We start from the raw sequence: 24,796 nt of genomic DNA, 5'->3' as shown, positions 1-24,796 counted from the left end.
AGAATCTGAGTGCCTTCTCCACTTTGAAATATTTATCCTCAGAAGATAACCTAAACCCTTTTAGGTTAAGAAGCCTCCAACATTTCCTCCTTTCTTGTCTGTCCAGATGAGCAGGGTTTTAATCAGCCAGTGCACCACAGCCCAGGGTGCTGCCAGGCGTCAGCAAACACAGGAGTGAGCTAAATGTGAGCAGTTCATGGCCAGAGCATGACCACGAACAGTGAAACCAGCAGATGGTGCTGCTACATATGTCAAGGATGTGGAAAATAAATTGAGCTTTACCTGCGCCTCTTCTTTAGTGCAAAAGCCACGGCTAAACTAGGAACCTCTGGGTGTATCATGGCATCAGGGAATGATTTTGTCTCTCGCGGAACAGAAAACCTAGTATGAGCAGTTATTCTAGCAGAGAAATACTGTTACTGAGATGGCTTATTTTGCTTAGGGAACTGATATAAGCTATTCTGACAAAGAGAATCTTTATTGTTCAAACCAAAAATGATTGTCAGTACCATCATGTCACCAAAGTTTTGCTTTTGTAATTCAGAATTCGTTTAGTTCTGGTCTAACTCCTAAAATGAATACCTAGTGCCACCTAACAGAGATTCTGGTTTAGCAGAAGTGGCAATGGCCACATTCCTGAAGCAAATGTTGGTGCCGCAGTGACACAACAGTGTCATTTAATACTTGTGATGGCACTGCAAGCATCTGGGTCTTAGGTATAAAATGGACTAGACTAACAATTTAATATCACAGACTGTGATTTCTTAAGCCTCTTTCTTGCAAGGAATCACTTGAGAGGCACGCTTTAGTACTGAGGACGAATTCCCTTCACTGGCTCAGAAAACAGTTTGTATTGGTTTATTACCAGATACAGAACATCTGGGCTCAGTCAGTTTAAAGGGGAGTTTGGGCGGGGCGGGGGGGAACCAGCTGCTGAGTGCTCTAAGGCTTGAATATTAATATTATTAACATTAATATTTGTTAACTCAGATAACTGAGGGAGGACTGCTTGGTTTGCTAAAGATAGGACTCCTCTGAATAAACATGTATGATTCTGCTCATCCTAAAGCAGACATCTGAATTAGGTCAAGTGCAATGCGCCCTGCAAGTGTCTCTCTACCATCACCATTCTTTAAGGGCGCCAAGAAAACTGGCTGACATGTAGCCACTTACACTGCAGGCATCTAAAGTTTGGAGAGAGGGATCCCACCCTAGCAGGCTGAACTGCAAAGAAGTGGGGAGAGATCAAGGTCCTAGTCAGTGATGCCACGCTTGTGACATGCAGTAGAAAGACTGCGAACACCTACACATATGCACATGCGCAGCGGGGCACTATCTCCCCATGCTTACTGCGGCTGTGTCCACATCCCTGCATAGCTGGGACTGGGTGACTGGTCAGAGGAAAAAAAGAGGAACAACTACAGCAGGACAGTGTTAGTCTTGAGACAGATCACAGCATTAGTGGCAATAGATGCTTAGAAAGTATTTAAAAGAAGAAATGTAACTGGAGAAACATCTTTTTTCTCTTGGTTCTCTCCCAGGCAAAATTGCTTTATACCCTGTGAGTGTTGAGGAGTCTGACGGGACAAATGCTGGTTTCTGTCTGGGTCTGCAAATCCACTGAAACAAGTGGAAAACGTCTGTGGCACATTCTGCAGCGGGACTCTCAGTCCTTTTAAACACGTTACGAGCAAGCACTTGAGGAGCGGGTTGTACAGGAGGAAAGGGTGCGTGGACTGAAGTCTGCAGCGCGATACGCGCTTAGCTGCGTGGAAGCCTGTGGGACAGGGTGTGCCGCTGCTCATCTCCCTGCGCTTGCATTACCGATCTGCCGACGTAACAGCAGGACTCTGTTCAGCTCTGCCATTCCTAATAACACTCCTCTCTCTCACCAATGTGTTTCTAATCCTTCCATGTCTCCCAAACTGCATCTCACCCCCATTACTCAAGTAACAAAGTTACTGTACCTTGGCCTCAGCTCAATATTTTTCTTTGATAATTACAATTTCAGAGCATGGAACAACAGAGCATCTCTATGGAGGAGATTTCACAGCTGGTTTGTATAAGGAATTGGCTAATCAGTGTGCTTCAATTCTAAAAAGACCACAAAATGAGATGGGGAAAAAAAAGCCGTCACCACGAGTTGTGGCAAGAAAAGAACAACCACCCTTCGACAAGTTAATCTCTCTGTTTTCCAAAGAGATTGAATGCCATTATTGCAGATAACTACTTCCTTAAGTAATTAGCAAGAGCCAGCTTGGCTGGTCTGTATCTGAGGTGGGGAAGAGATATGCAGGGGCACAGAGAGAAGAAAGGAAAATGCTCACAAATTGTCTCTTTCTTTCAAGACTTAAAGTGAATGCTCAAGATAATATCACAAAATAACAAGCAGGTCTCAGGATCGTCTCCAGAGAGTCCAGAGAAATAGGACTAACAAAGAAAAGGTGCATTTAAAATTAAGGTACCTTCAGGAAAAATGGCAACCCCAGCAAGAATTAATCTGTAAGACTCAGGCACATTCGGAATATTGTGAATATTAAGAAAAAAACCTTGAGATTGATTTTTCCACTTACACTAGTGTAAGTCAGAAGAAGCCCCACAGATGTCAGTGGAGTTACACTGGAGCAAAACCAAGGAGAAAGGATCTGCTTCACAACTTCAAGACACAGCACAAGCAGTAAAGGCTCCAGCCCAGCTGCACCCATATCTGAGGACCGCTATCCTACTTTCAGCGTGGGGAGAGCAGACGCGCAGAGACGAAGAGCCTCGCATATCGAGTCAGAGGCAGCCCTGGCACGAGCGCTACAGGGAAAGTCCGGCCCAGTGCCGACATCAAAGTTGTACCACGTATGAAAGCACCCAGTGGCTAAGGGGACATGGTGGAAACAGGGACACTGGGCATGTTTGCGAGCAGGATTTCCCCGCCATGGTGAGTGCTGGTGCTGCCCTTTCCCTGCCAGCCCACGTCGTGGCTCAGTGGAGCAGAGCATCTGCCACAGCATGGTGGGGAGAGAGCTGTGTGGCATGGCAGAGCGAGAGGAGCAGAACTTTCCAACAGCCATGAATTGTTCAGGGCCCAGAACCAGCATCTGGGCTGAGTCCATTCTTTCTGACAGCAGCAGCGATGGGAGCATGCACCCACACAGACGCCCCTTTCTTTATACAGGGCCCATGCAGGTGATTCCTCCTTCAACACAGCACACTGGAGGAAGGGATGGCCAAATTCAATCCCACCTTCTAATGTTTACCCTCGCCCCTCCTCCTTATTTTACCCCATCAAAATCATGCCAGAGTTAGGGCCCAGGGAACAGCAAACACCAGCTTAACAGTTCCGGTAAAGGGCAGCCAAGAAAATAGATCTAAATTTATGGATGCAGAGCATACAGCTTTTCCAAATCCTGGTTCACATCATTAACTCCCTGCAGCAGTTGCCATTCAGCTTGTTACTGGAAAGCAAAGTGGACCTTGTCCAGATGCACTCCAAATGCATCATCAAAAGTCAAATATAACAAAGCTGAAGCAAAGAGCTGCTAAAGTGTTTGCAGATCAAGGTCTTCACCTCCAGGACTGTGGGCTATTGTTATCCTTCCCCCAAGGGGCCTCAGTAAGACATTAAGAAAGTAAACCTAGAAATGGTGTGGACCATGTGAAGGAAAACAGCAGTGACAAGCAAGGCATCAATGCTCGGGGAAGGAACTCACTTTTTCCAGTAACAAGTTTAGGAACACTGGTGACCTGGAAGATGTTCTCTGGAGGTGGTGGTGTGATGAAAAGCTCTCTGACAGCGGAGATGCAGATCTCAAGCTAAAGTAGATGCCTAGTGAATATCAAATGCAAGTCATCTCTAGGTGCCTGTTTTTCTCTTCAGACAGTACAGTGCTTGGACTGTAAACTGCACTGCCTTAAAATTATGTCACAACCTTGACCAGTATTATTGCCTTCAAATGGAAGTACAGCTGAAACAGGGCCATTCTGCATAGACTGCCAGAGAGCACATACGGTGACTGTGGGTTTGCAACACACTGTGCTGTGCCAACAGACTGAATCCACATGTTCATAAAGGCAGACGACAGCAGGCAGCTTCCAGCACTTCTCGAGAAAGCATCCCCTACCCCATGACAGCAGTGGAGGCTCTGTTAGTGCTTTATAGCAACAAGGTAATCCAGAAGCTCAGAGCACAGCCTTATTACGTTCATTTTGCCTCCTTATCCCAGACTTTGCCTGAAGATCACAGAAATCTTTATACAGAGGTATTTTATGCTCTTTACTGCAAAGAAGTTTGCAATGGCATTTAGCGAACAAGAAGAACAGTGAAGAAGAAAAGCAGGAGAGGAAAGAGGACCAAATGGAACAGCCCTGAACTGACAGAACACATGGACCAGATCCTTCCGGCACTGCACCAATAAACTCAAGAAAGTGAGGCTGGGCCGTTCTGATACGGCTTGTTTAGCAGTCAACGAGTGATTTAGATATGAGTCTAGGAACTGGCCCTTAAACAGTTAACTGTAATACTATCAAGGGAAAATGCAGAAGCCTCTTCTGCTGCTGGGCACAACAGGTCCAAAAGGGTCTTGTAATGGTGAATCCCTACAGGACTGAGAACATCTATCTTCAGCCAGGGTAAATCCCCACAGGGAAAGCATGCTGTTCAGGAGCTGCCTGGCAGGACATAGCCTGCTTTGTTCTGCAGCACGGTATCTTCCAGTGCTCCCTTCCTATTGTGCTCCTCTCCCCCTCCTGCCCCCCCTTAGTTTCCTGTGATAATTACTGATGCATTTTCCCCGCCAGCTGAAACAACAAAATAAGATACTGTACCATTTTAATCCGCTGAAATTACTCAATGTGTTGCCAAAAACTAGGCCTGCTCCTCAAAGCACATGGAAATTTGTCTGCAAAATGGGCCATGTTTGCACAAATTGCTTTCCAACCACCCGAATGTTTGCAGCCATTTGGATTTGTGGTTCTGGAGTCTGGCTGTTCTTAACCCCCACTAAGGCCTGGAAGCAATACTCTTCCAGGCTAAGACACTGCTTCCTAAAGTGTCCTGGAAGGGTTATGGAAAGGTTATCTGTTAGGATAATGATAAGGGTGCTTGGTGGTTCAAGAGGCATTTTGAGACTCTGTCAAGAAACCAACAAAAAAGAGGAACCATTGCTCTAAGGACTGTGAAAAGACTCAGAGGGATTCTGTGGAAAGGAATCATCCCTGTGCATAGTTCATAGCCCACTTTAGTTGTGGAGAAATTATGGAAATACAAAAGTCTGAGCTTTTTTAAAGTAGCTAGTGATTAAGGTTTCCCATCTCGAGGTGCCCTGAAGAAGTCTCATTTGCAGGATGCAGGTGTTCAGCCTATTTTAGAAATCAAGTCTATTCACAAGCTGTATCTGTATCTCAAGCTGGATATGGAGAAATCTAAAACACTCAAAATCAGTGGTCAAAGCTATCAATGCATCAGATCTAGTTCTAAGAGACTGCAAAAGATGCCCAGAATCAGGAGATACCAGGGTTTATGCTTCTGTGTACTATTCTTTCTGCCCTGCCCATGTATGTCAAAGACTTTTGAATGATATGATCAGATACAATTAATTAAATAACACATAAGAGATTTCTTTTCTTCATTTTCCTGCAATTCTGACTAAACTTGCAGAACAACTTCTGCTGTTCAGTATTAGGCAGACATCTGAGCCTGAGGAATTCATGCCTGATATGTGAGTGAATATAGAGGGTAACACATCGATGAATCAGGAGCACGAACCTTTCATAGAAAAATAAAGGCTGGTAAAGATGTCTGGAGGTCATCTAGTCCAGAACTGCTTAAAGCAGGGCCAGCCTAAAAGTTAGATTAAGTTGCTTAGGGCCTTGTCCAAGGATAGAGATCCCAGAGCCTCTCTGGGCAACTTGTCCCAGTGTTCAATGCCTTTCATTACGAACAACTTTTTTGTTATGTCCACTCAGATAACTTAGTCTGTAATACTGAAGGATCTCTGTTGAAGCATAAAGATATAAGTTCAGCAAGCCAAGTAGTCCAGTCTCAAACACAGGCTTGATCTCACTTCTGCTCAGCCCAGGCATAGACTCCTAAGACTCCTACTGATTTTTGCGAGTATCCCTTACGCATCTTGGAAGGCTGAGCTAGAATTAGACAGGATCTTTACCACAAAGACAGTGAGGCATGTGTATGTAGAGCCCTAGTGCCATGCTGAGAACTTTAGAGACCTGTAAATATACAAGCCTATGGACTCCCGCCTAATTCAGCAGGAATTATTCAACAGATAAAATTCCACAGGACCTGATCAGATGCATCTGATGATGCTGAAGGATCTGGCCAGTGTCATTACAAGGTTGTTCTTTGAGAAGCTGTGGTGATCACAGGAAGTTCCTGATGACTGGAAAAAGAAAAATGTTACATCCAACTTCAAAAAGGGCCAGAAGGAGGATCTAGGGAATTACAGATCCGTCAGCCTAATCTCAGTCCCTGGGAAGATTATGAAGCAAATCCTCCTGGACGGTCTCAGCACATGAAGGACAAGGCAATGATTGAGAACAGCATGGATTTCCTAAGGCAAATCATGACTAACCTATGTGACTGCCTTCTATGGTGAGATAACTGGCTATGCGGACAAGGGGAAGGTGGGAAGCGTTGCTTACCTTGACCTGCGCAAGATCTTTGAAGTGATCTTCCATAGCAAACTTGCTGCCAAATTGAAGAGACACAAACTAAGTGGACTGCAAGGCGGATGAAAAACTGGCTAAGCTGTTTGGCTTAATGGGTTGTGGTGAGTGGTATAAAGTGCAAATGGCAGCTGGTTACCAGAGTTCCTCAGAGGTCTATACTGAGGCCAATACTATTTGTCTATTAACAACCTGGATGATAAAACAGAGTGCACCCAAGCAAGCTCATGGATGGTAACAAATTGGCGATAATGACTGAAATGGCTGTCACTCAGAAGGACCTCAACAGCCTGGAGAAATGGGCTCACAGGAATCTCATGAAGGTCAGCAAAGGCAAATGCAAAGTTCTGTACCTGGGAAGGAATAATCCCATGCAGTAGCACAGACTCGGGGATGACTGATGGAAAGCAGCTTTGCAGAAGAGGACCCAGCAGTCCTGCTGGACAAGTTGAAGATAAGCCAGCAGTACAGGTAGCCAACAACATCATGGGCTGCATCAGCAGAAGTGTAGGCAGCAGGTCAGTGGAAGTGATTATTTCTATTTCAGCACTTTTGAGATCATATCTAGAGTACCATATCCAGTTTGGGGCTCCGAATGCATTGACAAACTGGAGTGAGTTCAGATGAGGGCCATCAACATAATTAGGGTGGTGGGATACATGGTGTATGTGGTGGGTTGAGGGACCTGGGTTTGATTAGGCTAGAGAAGGGTAAGAGGGCATCTAACTGCTGTCAACAGCTACTGGAACCAATGGAGATTCACTTTTCGACTTAAGACTTGATTCTGATGGTTTCAGAGAAGACAGTGCCAGACTTCTCAGAAGTGTACAGTGAAAGGATGAAGGGCAATGAACATAAGCTGCATGTAGGCAAATTCCAATTAGGTATTAGGAAAAACAATCACAAGGAAGATGAGCAAACACTGAAACAGGTAGCCAAAAGAGGTTGTGATTCTCCATCTTTGGAGATATTCAAAATTGCTTGTCTGGAAAAAGGTCCCAAGGAACCTGATTTAAGGTTAAAGTTGAATCTAAGCTTGAAACTAGCTCTACTGAGTGAGGGGGTTGGACCAGGTGGTCCAGAGGTCCCTTCCAACATAACTTCTCTCTGCTTGTATGAATCTTCTTGCATGAAACAGGAATCCAAGGATGTTTGTGTCAGGGGTTCACAAGAGTTTACACCTTTGTAATACTTCTCAGTTGTCTACTGTCTTATCATCACCCTGTACAGTTAAGTTGAGCAAAGTTATAGTAGAAAAAGCAGGATCGAAGGCATTCTCATATCCCTCCAATTTCACATTTGCTGCACTGCCCTGGTACTTTACTGGGAAACAGGGAGAAATGACAATCAGTTTTCTCCCTTATAGCTGAAACTGAAGCTCTTGCCCGTTGTATGAACCCAGACAGAGCTGGGAAAGGAGTGATGTCATCACCCCATAGAGGAAGGAGAAGTGCTCCCTTAATGGGGAACTCCCACACGGCGGGCGCTGGGAGCCGGTTCCTGCTAGCTCCCAGGCTAACGAGCTTCATAATAAGAGCAATCGCCTCACCCCAGTTCGTGGTACCTGGCAGGCGTCCCGCTCAGCATCAGCAGGCTGGCTGCAGCCAGAAGGGGTCTGAGTCATTTTAACTCCGTTGGGGTAGGATGGATTTGGCAATACAGTAATTTGTGGGAGAAAAGAAAGGAGGCATTAATATTTAAAAGTGCTTTTGGTTTGTGTAGGCACTAGGGCAGCAAGAGGGAGACCTAAGGGAGATTAAGTGGAGCACTTTATACTTTCTTCCCACACCTCCTCTGTGCGTGTGTGTGTGTGTGTGCACGCGTGTTAGGCCAAAGTGGGCTCTCTTGCATTCATAGTCCCACTAAGCAATGGGCAGTAAGTTTAAATGGTTACAGCTCAGGCCTGACCTAACTTGCACTGTTTGTGCCTAGGATGTGTTTTAAATCAATATTCTTAAATCAATGCCAGCTCTGAAGCTTAGATCATTCAGGCTTCTGGAGGTCTGTTCCTGCTTGACTTGAGTAAAATGCATAAGGAGTGTTTACACAGGGTTTTGTATAATTTCCGCTAATGATTTAAAACACAGCTTGCATTAAACTCTCCCACTTTTTAAATAGGCAAGTCATGAACAAGCAGCACGTTAGGAAAGAGAGAGCGTACAGGAAAAACAAAGAACAGGAGGGTGTAAGAAGTTAGAGAATGGCACTTCCTACCTTTCTCATATAATCTAAGGATACAGAGGGATATATCAGGGTGTGTAAATTAGATTACTCATCCCAGTTTAGACTCCATTAAACTCTGACATGATTCTAAGACAGAGTTAACTAAGCAGATCCAAGTTACATCTGCCCCCACATATCCCCCAGCCTCATTCCTGACTAGAACCTGACTTCGAATCTCCTTTTCTTTCTGATAGTTATATAAAAAAGCCTCAAAAAGTGGCTTGTTTCTCTTGACTCATCACATGCCTGCTCAAAAGATTAGCAGGATTTCTTTCCTTATCTGCTACCATGCAATCAGTGCTAGCTAGTTTTGGTTTAATGTTATCTTACTCTTCTCTTTGTGAATCTAAGAAACCCTTCCTATTTACACTAATTCCCTCAAGAAAACCTTCATTCAGGCCCACAGATCTTCTGCCATATCGCCTGGTCTCTTTCCCTTTGGGCTACTGAATCCTCTTCTATTTGCAGAGAGAGCAACCAATCCAAAAGAAATCAGCTACTTCTTATCCTTCATGGGCTTCATATCTCCATCACCAAGGAAGTTTGAGTTCTCGGTTCTTGCACTCAAGACTGCAAAACCTAGCCCCTGTGCTCCTCTCTTCACCAAAGGTTTTGTGGGTGGAAAGAACACCTAAAAAGATTTCTTTTACAGGAACATGTATCTCACCTTCTCTGAAATGCCTTAAGCTCCTCTGCTTCTAAAACATCTTCAGGAAAGTGTCTTCAAGTAGGGTCATGCATCTCATCACACCAACTGTATTCCCACAAGCTAGGGTCTTACTTGTTTTGGGCCATGACAGATATGAATAATCTGTTACACAACACTGCCAAACATTGCTAGATGGGTAATAGCTACAGAAATACTGCTGGAAAGACTGCTCACAAAAGAGCCAGCACTGTGTGAAAAATGACATTGGCATTTCTTTCAGCCTCTTTCAAATACAAGTGAGGATGAGACCAACTGACTGCATATAATTAAATCAACAAACCTCTGATATTCCTGCACATGCCAAGCAGGACTAGAAGAAAGAAGAAAAGGTGAAAGAACTAGTAGGAGAAGCATGGGTTATTTTTAAAGAGTTGGGAAGATCCTGTCCCTAATGGATGGGCAAACTTTGCTTCCAATGGTTTAAGGCAAAGTCAGTGCAAGTCCAGGGTGCCATCAATATAAGGCTTGCTTCCCTCTGTGCATTTAAGCAAGCCTGCTGACAACCAAATCTCACAGGGCCTGGGAGACATGCTGGGTTCTAACCCCAACTTTGCCTGTGTCATTATTTTTTGGCCCTGGAGGAGTTATGTTAATCACTCTTGGGGGTTCTCAGATTACCCTGGAGCTTGCACCCATAGCGAGGAAAAATCTGGTTTATCTTATCATTTGTCCATGTGATAGAGGGGATAACAACAGAGGGGCATTGCCAGGACCAGTTAATGACCACATGGGTCATGAAAACCTTGTACAACTGTTAAAAGTCAGCATTGTTCAGCATCGTCTGAGCTAGATTACAGAAAATTAACGGAACTCTCTAAATTACCTTAATAATCTAAAGGACATGATCCATTTTCTCTCTTGAACAACACTGCTGCAGTGAACAGTTAAATTACTGGAAACAATAGAGACTGACTTTTCCACTTAAGACTGCTGTGCTTTTGTTTATATTTTTAAATGCTTATGTGTAAACTCTAAAGTTCATCACACATCTGAGTATTGTATAATAAACAGTCTTGTGATCTTAAGCACCTTTCCTCATGAGACGGTGAAGGTTAAGTTTGCATTTTCCTAAATATACTCACCCTGAATATCATCATTAAATGTACAGTATTTGTTGCGGTATTTATTGAGGAGACGAAAAGCATTAGCATTGGCAAAATCTTCAAACTGGATTAGGCAATTCATGCCGTACCTGCAAGTCAAAGGGTAATTAAAAATGGATGAAAATATTTCCACAGCATAAGATAATACATACATATTTTACCAGGACAACGAGGCTAGAGACCTTATTACTAACATAACGGTATTGTAAACAGAATTGCATCACGGTAGCACCAAACAAGAACATGCACTTCTCAAGGTTTATATACTCAGAAATGTGGAATTTCTAAATAAGAATAAATTGTATTCACAATTCATCTATTCAAGGGGCACAAAGGGATATGAATATATACACCTATGTACCTACATACAGGTATACATTTTTGGACTAATGATAACAGAAATTTCGGAGGTGTATTTAAACTGAAGCAGATGTTTTGCAATCAATATCGCAACTGTCATGTCACAGTATAGCAGATCTGACTGCAAAGGAAACCTCAGCTAAAGGGATACCATCAAGTGTCCCTTTCAGCTTCAGGTGACTGAAAGATGAGTAAAAAACTGCTTGTATGATCACACGGATTTGACTGCTGCCATATGTGATTTCACAGCTACATTTCTGTGCTTTGGTAACACGCTTCTCTCCACCAAGTTGCTTTGCAGGAGATGAGCACACAATGACTGCTAGTAATGAGTACCAAGGAAAGGCAGGAAATAATTGTAAACTTTCCCTAATTATCCAGTAATAGTCAGGGCAAGTATGCAGTTTTCCCAAAACTGGGTAATTTACAGATTGATTCATATCTGCCCACTTTCAGCACTTGTCTGACTTGAGGCTGCATTAGGGTTTTGCTAATAAAATCTGAAAGCCATGAATACTCTTTTACATTAACATGATGAACACTGGGAGAAGCACAGCGAATGAGTAATGCAACTATTAGCAACCTCTAAATAGCGGCACTGTGATGGAGACATGAGGCTCTCTGGGACTGTACGCAGTGCAAAGGCCTTACACACCTCCCATTCAGACCTCTCTCCTTTGCCACTGAAATTTGAGGTAGGGGACACCCATGCTTAAAACTAGAAACTGATACTAGATAAAACATGCTCCATTTAAGAACTGTGGTTCCAGTCATGAAAAGCTCTTTTCATGGCATTTGTAATGTGGGCAGTCAGCTCTCCTGGCAAGGCCCAAAATTTTTTTCTTATTATTTTTCATTTCAGGCACATCTGTCAGCAAGGAGACAATGATAAGCACATCAGTTGTGCTCCTTTATTCATCTGTCATGAGAAACTCATGTTTTATAAACGGTCTGGCCTCAAAAAGGGAAAAGGGTTGGCTTTTATACTGTCTTCATGTTCCCTGTGTTTGCCTCTTGGAAAAATGCCACAATGATTTTAGAGCTGTGTCTGACTCCAAAAGTGATTTAGATGCAAAAAGCTCAGATTCAACCGAGTAATGACTATGACTGCAGAGAGGGCCACATATTTCCCCACTTACTACACAGCTGCAGTTTCCATACTTATTCTCAGCACAGGGACAAAGCTTGATGTTCCCAGGAGGCTGGGAGGGGGAACTCGGCAGCTGTAGGAAGTGATGTGGGTTTGCCCTATAACCCCCCCTCCCTGCCCTGTTATTTGTAATTTATCAATTTGGTTGAGCAAGAATGTGGTGCTGTATCCATCCTTGCTCCTGAGGACCTTTTGGATCTCTTCAGCTTCTCCTCTGGTGACTTTGGTGACTTGGTGGCATATCCACATGGGAGAACCCGACATGGCAGGTCCAATGACTGAAGACAACTTCTCTCATCTCATGGGCAGTCATGATGTCCCCAAAAAGCCTCCTCCCTTTCATACGTATATAACTGCCACCTCCTGGTTCATGCTAAGGCATGTGTGTGCGGGGGGACCTTATCGCATGTAGACGGTGCTTTTTTTCGTCAGGCCCACCAGTCACTCCCTTCCCACAGATTTTAAACTCAGGCAGAATTTTAAACCATCTAATCTGACCTTTTTAGTATCACAAGCCATAATGTTTCCCTTTGTTAACCAAGTGCTGGAACAGTTTGTGCCTGCTAATTCACAACTTCTGGGAGGCTTCTCAGGTTTGACCCAAAGACGTGAAGAGACAAAGAATCTACCACCTTCTGTGGTACTTTCTTCCAGTAGTTACTCTGCCTCACTGCTCAAGGTCTGTGTCTCACTTGCAAAGAGCATATACCTGTAACCACCAGCAACTGTTTTCTTGTTCTACTTTTCTGCTTTACTGGTGCTTACATACCAGATAATTCTGTCCATGATGGTATTTATGTGCTGCAATCAAGTTGCTTCTCAACTTTCTTCTGGAGATGATACAAGAGACTAAGATAAGTTTTTTTGTGTAAGAGGCATTTTTTAGCCTTAAGTTTTAGGCAACTGGTCTGATTTTTTAACATCTCAGAAATGCAGATGTCTGAAAAACACACAGTATTGGTTTCACCAGCACAGTAGAAGCACAGAGATAAAAATGATGCCCCTCTTCCTCCTCATCACCTGCTTATCTATTCAGCTCTGCAACATTCCCCTGGGACCTCAAGTTCAGGTGATTACTCACTAAGCTCCCTAATGCCAGTCTGAGTATCATTTCTGCTACCTGGGTAACATCAGAGATGGACCACCATGCCCGGTCCCCACAATACGGGGCTCTTCCCTCTCTCCTGACGGAGAATAAGGGGTGTGAAGGGGGTGTTTAAAAATTGCTTTCAACATTAGGCTATTTTTATTGTATGCCACGTGCTAGCTCCTACTTTATGCAGTACACTTACCTCATGCTTTGCAGTATCAGATTTCAGCAAGCCCTCTCTAGGCACACAGATGCAAGTGTGAGCGGGCATGCTGGCCAGCAAGGCAGCAACTTCTTGTTTCGTTTAGTGTGCTGTAAGGAGCAACAACAGAGCACTGTGCAATAACCCTGTCGCGGTTACACTACCACTCACACTGTGGACATGGAGGTTTAGGCATGGATTTTCCAGGGCACCAACAGGCTTTATAATTCAGCGGGTTCTGGATGCTCAAATGGGGAAATACCAGCTTGCCATACTTTAAAGGGAAAAAACTAGGCTCCATTTCATTTAGAAAGAGGACAAATTATTTCCTTCACCCTATATGGCAGGACATGTACAAGGCTAAACAGCAAGTGGCTTCTATTGAAATTTCTCACTGCTTTTCATAAGATGTTCTTAAATTGTCATCAGCCTGCTGCTAACTATTTACAAGTTACACAGAGTCTTTCAGGGAAAGATCGTTTATGCACCTTAACCCTCCCCACTGCAGATCTTGGCACCTATTAAGGAGACATCCAGTATCAAAATCGCTTCTGAAATGCAGAGGAACATTCTGAAAAGCAATTTATGAAGATTCCTAGGCCTCCTTCTCTTTGTAAAGTCTTGGAACTCAAAAGGAACACTTTGGGTTTCCAAGGAATACGTGCAAAGAAAGAATACAAAAAGTATCTGGGAAAATCAGTTTTCTAATGGACCATCCTCTTATGATTTTGAATGTGCAAGGAAAACATGACTAACTGGGAGATGATACACCATTCATAACATCTGCTAACATCTCACAGAAAAGAATTAGCAAAACTTTAAGCAACTTTAGTTGCTATAGAAACTGTTTCTCTAACACCAGTCTTACTATTTATTTGTATCACTGAGGAAGTAAAATTACTGACTTGCTTAATAAAATCAATGATCTCAGCCAATATTAATGTGTGTGAGACGAGCATTTAAAAGAGCATAAAGGTGGGTGGATTTCCCTGACTACAGGGTAAAATTTGCAGGAGTATTAATTAACCTGAACAATTTTTTTCTGTTTTAAGCAGAGAATTCTCTCCTCATTGTACACACCTGATCTTCAGCATGAGACAGTGCACAGCTACTTCTATTTTTATCCTTGACCATTTGGTATTGAGCAGAGCACAAGGAAAGTATGGCAGCCCATAAGCACTTCTCTTCTCTTTGTGCTCCTCAGCATGACAGGACAGTGATGGAATGAAAAATCTTTTCACTGAGCTATTTTTCAAAGATTATTTTCTTTTACTCTGCCATATGGCCTCTGAGCCTGTTAAAGTATGAGCAAGTCACATTTCTGAGCCTTACTTTGCAATGTGAGAACTAAAGTTTTGTTAATAAAGATTCCAAGTTGGTCATGACAAAAGCCTAAGATCTGCCTAAAATTGCAGGTGGGAATCTTGGGATCATGCTCAAGATTCTAGTCCTCGAGGACTACCCACTTTACTGGGGTTCTGCGAAGATTTTAAAGAACTTGTGTAGCTCAAACTCATGGAAACTAAACATGAATTAGGCAGCTGACTTACTGAGCCCTGTCTTGGAAACCCACCCATTATTTCTTACTGCTCTTTCCTAACAGTAGGGTGGTGGTTGTGCGCAATCAGTCTATCGTAGTATGACCTGGTCAGCCTCAGGATGAACTTAGCAAGGAGTATGAACAAAACGACTGTTGGGGCCATTTGCAATAACATCCTTGTGAGTATTAACATGATGAGTCAGTTCTGCTATCCTTTGTCCACAACACAGTAACTCAAGATTTGTGTAACCTGTTTCATCCCAGAGGAATTCAGAGCACTCTACAAAGAGTATTTGAGTAGCATCCAAAAGGAAAATGTAGCCAACTTGGGACTTGAACACAGAAGTGCTTTAATATGCAACAATGCTAAAAAAATCCAGCTTAGGACAGAAAGTGGAGAATATTTATTAATGCAAAGGGAAGGAGCGGTCAGAGTGCCTCTACTTGGAATTCAGCCAACAAAAAGCATCATGGAATGGGATTCCTTTCACTACCTTTACACACCTCAAAATTGTCTGTCTGATGCTGAATTACACAGCTCTGCCTGCCTTCTCAGACACTGGAGAGAAAGAGGCATGTCCAGTGGCAAGTCCTTTGAACCAGTCTACATGGAAAATGGAAGGAGGTAACATCCCTGGAGGTGCCTCTTTCTCCACAGTTGCTGTGAAAACAGCCTAAGATGACTAACTTTGATTTAGACGTCTAACTTTAGACAACTAATTTAGGAGAAAAAATCCCCACCTCCCACATTATCTGATTACCACAGCTATCCAGGAAGATCTTATGTGTATGTGACATGTGCCCTAAGGCACTGGCTTATCACCCTTTCAACTGCAATGTTATGCTTTCCTTCAATATCTAGATTTCTTTTTTGATATTCTCTACAGAATTTGCCCTGCTCCATCCCATGTGTAAGTTATCTAAGTGCTTCCCAATGAGGGTACCTGGAGATATTCCAGAATGGAGTGAAATATATTGACCAGTTTCCTCCCATCATCACTTTTCAAAAATAATAACTAGATTTTGATGAAATTAATTTTGAAAATTATCAGGTTTCATTGGAAAAAATGGTGTTTCTATTAAGAAACCATAAATAATGATTTTTTTTTGTTGGAGGAATTATTTTTAGTAAGGTGTGCCTTTGTCTAACCAGCTAAGAAATTTTGCTCTGTTTAACTTGTGAGATCTGATACGAATGCAGCCCCAGCTGGTACCTACCTCAGCATTTACAACATGCTTACTGTTTATAGGTGCGAGATGCCTCTTTATAGAAAAAGTGACTGCAAAGTAATATTTAAATACAGATTTCTGAAGATCCACTCCACCATGTTTCAGTATCTTTAAATTTGTAGCAAGCATGGAGGGTGGCCATGCAGAGATCTTGCAAACTTCTCTGGCAGGAAGCCTCCTAAGGCCAGTCTACTTGGCATGCTGCCAGTTCTCATGAGCTCTTCCATGCTTCTACCAGTCCACGTGACTCATCTCCTGGCTTCCAGCTCTGAAGCCAACAGCAGCAAGTCACATCAGGACTGAGTTTTCCAGTCCAGGAAAGGCATGGCCAGCTAGGATTGGCTCCTTCCAGTAATCTCATCCTGATTCTGTGACTCATCTTTAGAGCATACTTTCCTTTCCTTGGCATCCAGGACACAAACAGCTAAATACTCTAGCTTTATCTGAAAGCAAAGCTCCAATATAGACTACCGGGATTTTAGAACGACAAGGTAGCTTGAAAGAGAGCAAAGGCCAGCCTCCACTTCGCTTTCTCTCACCTCCCACTTCTATTTCCCCCTTTCAAAAAAGGAAGCTTTGTTTTTTGACCTCCTGATTCTGGATTCTGATGTGTTCCCCTTTCTCTTGGGCACACTGAAGTGTGCATTTCTTGGGATCGCTGCAGACCTATGTCTTCTCGTGGTAATTGATATTTCCAGTTAGCATGACTAATTCTTATGTTTGCTAGCTGTGGAAAAGGAAGCTTGGACAGTTAATTCCTGCACCTGTCAGACAGAGGTGGTTTTGAAGGAATTCACCCACGCTGGACAGAAATGGAGAGATTATATAACAGCAAAATGTTTTACAGACACTAAATATTATCCAAGTTAATGTCTTAACTCCCCTCCACTACACACACACACACACTTTTCAGCAAAAGTGAGACCTTTTGGAGTTACAAGCTAAACTCTGCTGTACCTGCTGCTGAGCCTTTGCTCTAGGTTCTGTGTGTTTTTTTCAGCTATAACATTCAGTCTAATTTCTCTAAAAACAGTACCTCGCTTTTGTCCTCACTCCATCACAGCTACACTAGCATTAATACTGAAACTTGTAACTGGTGATACGACAAGGGTCATGATTTAATACGGTCACCATATCTCCTGGTTCACTGTTGGCTGCCGGACCACAATCTGGGGACCGCTCTTCTTTACCACCTCTGAATTTGTTTAGCTATTTTCTTAGAATTGGAAACAAACATTTCAAATATACTGTCTCAGTTATTCTTCCTCATGAAAAAAATCACAAGTCTTTCAAGGTAGGGATTATGTTGCTGTCTTGTTACTCTGCATCGGCACCTTTCTGAGTTCTGTGCCATAAATAACTATGACCCAAGTTCTGACATTTTTTCTCATACCTTGCAATGACCTTCCGGCAAAAATAGCCTTCAAGGATACCATGGTTTATAGAATGGTTCCATACACTCATTTTAGTGTATAATCTCTGAACCTCACTAAGTAAATTTTGCATAAACAAGATTTTTTATGAAATAATATGCTATTCAGCAGAATAATAGTGTAAGACTGTCACGCTAATAAAGGACGAATCTAGGAGCTAAACACGTACAATAGTACAAGTCTGTTGTAAAAATTACTAACTAAAAATCTTTATCAGGAGATTATTCTCTTTCTTGGAAAACAAACAAGCAAGGATTCACGCTTTGTTTATCACAGTACTGTTGTCTTGTTACTGCTATAATTAACCTAGAGCTACACTGAATCTCTGCACTAAGCTAACAAGAAAGATGCTGTTAGTAAAGTCTGTATCCTCTGCAGAGGATACATCTCTCTCGGATGAGCACAAAGTGAGGAATAAAAGACGCCTGAATCCCAGAAGTGGGAGGCAGATGTTCTCCTGATGACATTGCTTTTACACTCAGCATTCAAGACACTTCTTAATTGCCCAAATGATCTGATTATGCAACGTTTCTTTCATTCTCATTTGTATGTACCTCTTCAAGTTCATCCAGCTTCATTATAAGTCATGAGGTCACAGAGGAAAAAATTCATGAGGCAGCAGTTAAAATCTGAGAAGCATCTGACTGAATAGCACAAGTCAGGACTTCAAGGGTGGCCTGGGGACCTGTGCAGAGCCCTTGCTGACCAATACTAAAAGGGCATTTTTGTTCACTGTGACTAGGGACTATAAAGCATTCCTATGTGTAAGAAAAAAATTATTTTTGGAAGAAAGTCCAATGGACTTCTTTTTCTTTAAGGAAAGAGTCACAGGATGGGGGTTCCAATCCCTCTATGAATTTACAATTTAATAGCACTGCTTCCACCCATTCACAATGTAAGGAATCTGCTTTGATGCACTGCTACTCCTACTCAGTCTTTGATAAAACCAGGCAAAGAGCAAAAACATCTTTGTCTTTGTTCTCGACATTTTCTTATTGCTGCTTCATACACTGGTAACCAAAGTTCTGATTCCCAGTATTACAGTAAAGGAGCCCGTCATCAGAAAAAAATAATGCTTGGCAAGTGATCAGCGTTCAGGGCTGGAAAACCACAGACTCTGTCCACTGTAGCAAATTAAACAATACCAGCACCTGAGTCTGGGCACTGTCCTGAGACCATTCTTACCAAAAAAGCCTGCGGCTTTAGAGTCGTAAGAGAGCTAAGCAGTATGGGCATGAGCAGCAACAACTATGCCATTTGACCTTAGGACCAGAAAACAGGCTCTGGCCTTTCTTGGTTACCAGGACAGATGTAGCTAGAAAAGAAATAACTTGGAAGTGAGCAAAGCACTTCCCACGTGACTCCTCATTCAGCTATAGCCAGGCTCTAGCTTTGTTACTGGAGATGAAGGCAGTGACTTAAAAATCTGTATTTTCTTTGTGTATGAAAGGGGAAGTGCCTCTGCACCTCGGCAGCGTTATAGAGGCATGCCCAGGTATGTCCCAGGCTGGCAGAAAAGGGGACCAGGTCCAGCTGGGGCATTCTGAGAGAGAAAAAGGCAAGTCATTTCCACAAGGTCTTTGCAAGCTGAGTCTTCACAAACAAAGGTGAATGAAACTAGAATACTGGCCCATCTCATGCCAAGGTTGACTCAAGGCACAAAACAAGATATTCTTTTATCTACATTAGAAACAGAGCCAGAGACAACAATCCAAAATAAACAAACACTGGGGCCAAGCTCAGAAGAGGCTTAGAGGTAAAAAATAGCACTGTTCATCCCATGTAAACAGGACACAATGCCCAAGCTCATTTTTGCTATTGGAGATCCAGTTCCTTCTCACCTCTAATTCTGTTGAACGTCCCTTAAGTGGCAGCTCTCATGTGGTTCTTGGGCTCTTTGTAATAGGCAGGGTTACATAGAGAGGATCAGCCAAAAGCATAAGTATTTCCCAGGAGGCCAAGAGTTTCCTACTCTCATTCGTGTCTGGGAAATATCACTGGAGGATCGCACTGTCTGCATATTTGTATGTGTTTCTGGCCAACAAGAGGAAACCAAGATATGTAAAGAGTCAACAGAGAGATAAGTTTACTACCTAGAGGGCATGGGGCCAGGCAAGTGGACTATTGTTTACAGAGAGAGCTTGCAACATTTTTTTGCTTATAGGCTGCAGACAGATGTTATACTTAACATCAGAAAAAGCCTTTCGTTGTTATGACTTCCACACAGCTGAGAGGCAGGCAGGTGTTCCCTTAAAAACTGACAATTAGAACCAAAATTTTGGTAAATTCAATACAAAATATTTCATTTAAATTTCAATTTCATTTCGATACAAAATATTGGTAAACTCAATATAAAGATGTGATTAAACAGCACTATTTATATCACTGATTAAATAGTTTAATAGTGTTAAAAGGAGAGATGAACAGCGATGACATGCGTCAGGGTCATGGACTGCCAGGTTAATCATAGCATAGTGAAAGCTGGACCCGAGGATCCATGTGAGAAGTCATGACTGTTGTAGCAGATGTAGCAGTCGTGACAGTGGTCATCAGTGAGACAAAAATGCAGTTGTTCGTGCTAGAATGTGAGACTGTGATCCAACAGAAGGGAGCTTTCTACAACCAGAATATCAGTTGCAGCCAATCTAAAATTTATTGCTCTAAGTCCTAGGTTTAGAAATCACACGCCAGGGAGCTGCGTCATGAACCCAACAGGAACTGCTGTCTGCCTCCCCATCTTCTTACTCTGCAGAATATTTCTAACACTGGGTAGGAGTCTGGCTAGGTTCATGCCAACACAAACACAGCCATCATGCTCTGAGGCATAAAGTCTGCTACAGATTCAGTGCGAGCTAAATCAATGAAAGTGATCCCTGAAGCACAAAGATAGCAGGAAATCCCTGAATCTCAGATTACTGGAAGCTGGGGTGTATGCCAAGGAAGTATTATTGTATGCACGCCTGTTCTTAGTTGTATCCCTGGGCACCTGCTACCAGCTACTGTTAGGGAGAGAATACAAGATTGAGCCAAGATTAAGCACAAAGTTCTTGGGAAAAAAAATGTTGAATAATCATAGTCAGCCTTCATTATAGTTCTTAGCAAAGAAAAAGCCCTCTTGCACAACGTATGTCATGAGTTCTGAGCACTAAGCCTAGCACTAATTGCTAATATGGCTATTCTTGTGTTTTCATGCAGAGTGATTTCATCCTCCTTGCACTGTGTCTGAGAAAGGCTCTAGTTGGATGTACCAGGCTTCCCGGGAGCAGGGCACAAGCAGGGGATGCAACCGTGTTAGTGCTAATCCTCAGATGTAGCCTTGAGCTACCCTCTGACAGACAAGGAATGGAGCCTACCACCTGCCTTCCATCCAAGCAGATCTTCTCCAGCTACATCTTCCTAGGCCAACTGTGGTAAATCTGGCTTAGGTGGAAACCACAGACAGAAAGCCTGGGGCAGAGGGCTTCTCAGCATCTGTAACATGGCTGTATCCCAAAGGAGTGGCATTTACAGGGAAGATATGAAAGTCCATTATCACAGGGATCCTGAAGCAGCACATCTGGAGCTCAGTCATTTGTCAGTAGCAGAAAATCTAATAAAAAATCTAATAAAATCTAATAAAACCTAAATACTGGCCTTTAACATTAAATATCATCTGTTGACTGAAAGCAGATCCCAGGAGCTGGCTGATGAGCTCAAGATCTTTCACTGTATCACAGAAATCACACAAAGAAGGTCACTGGGAAGCTGACAGATGCTCTTCTGCTTCAGACACCACCACATCTTTTCCTGCTCTCAGTCATTAACTACAATGCATCATTTTCGACAGCACAGGTTTGCAGGTTTAGACCTCTTCACCTCTGCTTGAGATTGGCGAGAGGAACTTCTAGTTCTCAGCCCCATGGAAAGAGAAATGGAGAATAAATAACTAGTTCTCTTGGTAAACTTTGTTAAAAGAAATGGAAATTAAGTGAAGCCAAACTCTGTTTGGGGTCTTACTGCCAACACCAAATGTGGACTTAATTACTACACAAGGTCTCATGTGATGGTCACAAATGTCTTCGTCAACTGAATGTCGTAACAGCATGGGTAGTGGTGGGTACTACAACCCATCAGTGGAACCATGCCAACAGCCACTACCATTGACACTTGTGACTTCTTGCTCTGTGCCAAGTGGCAAAACACTTGGAGATGGCTATTTAGCCTTATGTTGGTGGAAAGGTAGAGACACATCCATCTTTCTCAGGATCAGGAGGAGACATCTGTCTCCTAGAGTTAGGCACCTGAAGCCTATAAATTAAAAGACAGGAAAAAAAAAAGACCTTATTTTTAAAGATTGTGAGAAGATGAAGGAGAAGGAAGAGATGCTGCTGTTTCCCCCAGTATTGTGGCTTAGTGGGGAGAGACTCAACAGGGTTGGGGAAACCGAGGTTCTTGCTCCAGAAGAGTGTTCTTGTATGAAACCAGAGCAGTCTTCAACAAGGTGGAAGAGGGAGAGCATCTCCCCAGAGCGATTCAGAGACAACTGACTGGAGCTGAGAGAGAAGCTGAGAGAGCAGCAAACTGGAATACTGGACAGAAGTGGTGGCTCTCCCCATCCCCATCACTTCTCCCTTCTGGATGGTGTCAGAGTTCCTCTGGATGTGGTGATTAGCAGAGGTGGGCAAGGAGAGTATCTACCTTGTATTCCCATGAAGACTGATGTGGGTCTAAAACACCAGCAGTTCAGCCCTGCCAGGGCACTAGCGACAGTGTGCAGGCCTACTCACGCAGATGCTGAGCGACTTTAGATGTTAGCAGGATTATGCAAGGGCTTTGTGGATGCCGGTGACGCCTAGACACTTAACTCTAGACCTTCTGGATCAATTTACCAGCTAACAAGAATCACATCTGAATAAATAATACAGGGGGCAACTGTACTGGTGATTTTGTTTCAGGAAGGTGCTGCTGAATTTGTGAGCCACGCCACTGGAGAACTGCTGAAACAGAGATGGCTTGTTGGGGGACAGGCTCTGCTTGTTCTGCCCTGATCTGCAGCTCCTTGTTCGTGCGTAAATCACTGGGAAGGGATTAGGCAAACAGAAATCAGGTATAAAATAAACACAAGAAAAAAACTCAGCAGGGCTACTTTCCCTCTTCTACCCTTTTGAAAAATCAAGCGCTGATCTCCCGTTGTCTTCTGTGCTCTGACATATGGCACAAGCTGATAAAAGAAAAAACTTCTGTTTCCCCAGTCACCCTGTTAATAAGCAGTGATGGGAGAGGAAATAGGGGTGAAATTATGACAGCTCGATGAGGCTTCTGCGATGCGGTTTGCTGAAGTGTGGAAGGGCCTCTCCCAGCGTCTCAGGCTGTATGCTCAGCGTCTCTCAGCAAGCAAGCGAGGCCGGCGTTCAAAACGGAGACTGGAGCTCTGGGACAGGCCATCCGTCAACACCTCTGGCCCTTCGGAGCCACTGAGCCGCACTGTTACTGTATGACGAAGCCACAGAAGAAGTGCATGGGGTGAGACCGAGGGTCTTATATAAATAACTGGTCCAGTTGTTTATAAAGCTATATATGATATAACTCCAATATCAGTTTAGGAGAAAGCGAGAAGGAAGAAAGAAACCTGCAGTGGTAGTTTGCTTTGAAATAGAGTGGGAGGAGTAAAGAATATTGTTACTGTATAGACTAGGCCTCATCATATTGTCAGAGGACTAGATGCTCTGCAGTGCACTGAGAATATATGCCAGTACAACAGCATCTCCTGCAGCTCTTTTGATTTCAAAATTAATTTGCTCCTATATGCAGGCCCCAGAAATTCTGTGGGTTATTCTAATATGATTCTTGGACACTTTCGGTGAGTATTCCAGCCTAGAAAAATATACCAATTCAAGAATAAAATTGGCTGATTTGCCCTTTAGCCTTTTAAATGGGGAGAGGGAAAATACGATAATTACATTTTCCCATCACAAAGTGTATTACTCATTGTAAGAAAACAGCAATTTGCTAGGCTTCTTCATTTGGTCATAAGCTAAGCTCAACAGGCCAAATTTTGAATGTGGTTCCCTCCCAAGAGGAGAGAAGTGCAGGATCTGGAACTCCTGTTAGGAAGTCATTTTATGTATTTTAGGTGAAAGGGTAATGAATGGAGGTTTAAGTACCATGAAAATGCAGATATTTTATCCAGATGTTCGAGGAAGGGCTTTCTTTAATTATTTAACCTAAAAATGCCCAGAAGTAACACTTTATTTCTAAATACTTTAAGTGTTAACTCTGCAGCCTCTGACGCACTCCTAGTTCCATTATGAGGTGGCTATTATGGGACTAGGAGCCCTTTCCATTGACTGCAGGGGTCTCCCGCTATAGAAATTTGACATCTGCTTGATATTATTATTCCATTAGAACTGTATATCTTCACTCTACTGGCTTTCCTGTGGGCTCTGACACATTCCAATTTAGTGACAAAGGTCCCTTGAGCCAGCAGTTATTTCACAGGCTGGGAGGTGCTCCTGCAAAGGAACTGACAAATGGTTTCCATGAGAAATTGAAGTACCTTCAGGAAGTTGGTGGAATTTCTGCATGAACATCGAGCTGAAAAAGAACCCTTCAAATTCCAAGAGATTTGTGACACTCCAAAAGCTTCCTCCACAGATACGTGAATTTCCATGGGATGTTATACACTTGCACAAGAAATCACAGCAGACTGAAGATCGCACCATTTAATACTCACAGGTTTCCTCAAACAAGGAAGCAGGCTACAATAAAGTTGCATGTTCTTGCCCTTCTGAACCATCACTGCTTCCTTTTGTAACAGAAGTGAGAATTTCTACTGGGTTGCATCCAGTTATTCCACTGGAAGTTTGAGACCAGATGAATCTGCTCCATGTAAGTTTGCCAAACCCAGGCTGATAGCAGAAATAGTCCCCAGTCCAGAGCTCCTACAGGATCACACTCCAACGACTTTTAAAAGGATGCTGGTGGTCATGATAATAATACAGGGTAATGGCTCCTTTCACTCAAGGATCTCCAAACACTTTACAGATGTGAATGGAGAACTACAAAGTGGAATTTTCCAGCCCCACTTTGTAGAGAATTTTCTGGG

At 43.0% G+C, this 24,796-nt stretch overlaps 1 protein-coding gene across 3 annotated transcripts in view; it reads right to left on the bottom strand.

Annotated features, from left to right (window-relative positions):
* ME3 (malic enzyme 3) overlaps positions 1-24,796 on the bottom strand; it is a 125,631-nt gene that overhangs the window by 7,851 nt on the left and 92,984 nt on the right. For all 3 annotated transcript variants that reach the window (XM_064505160.1, XM_026106069.2, XM_026106068.2), the window contains exon 7: positions 10,687-10,796. In XM_064505160.1, coding sequence (XP_064361230.1) covers positions 10,687-10,796 — 110 coding nt within the window. The remainder of the gene's footprint in view (positions 1-10,686; positions 10,797-24,796) is intronic.

The sequence above is a fragment of the Dromaius novaehollandiae genome, chromosome 1, assembly GCF_036370855.1.
Source record: "Dromaius novaehollandiae isolate bDroNov1 chromosome 1, bDroNov1.hap1, whole genome shotgun sequence".
Taxonomy (NCBI): domain Eukaryota; kingdom Metazoa; phylum Chordata; class Aves; order Casuariiformes; family Dromaiidae; genus Dromaius; species Dromaius novaehollandiae.
This window is presented reverse-complemented; position numbering and strand designations above follow the sequence as displayed.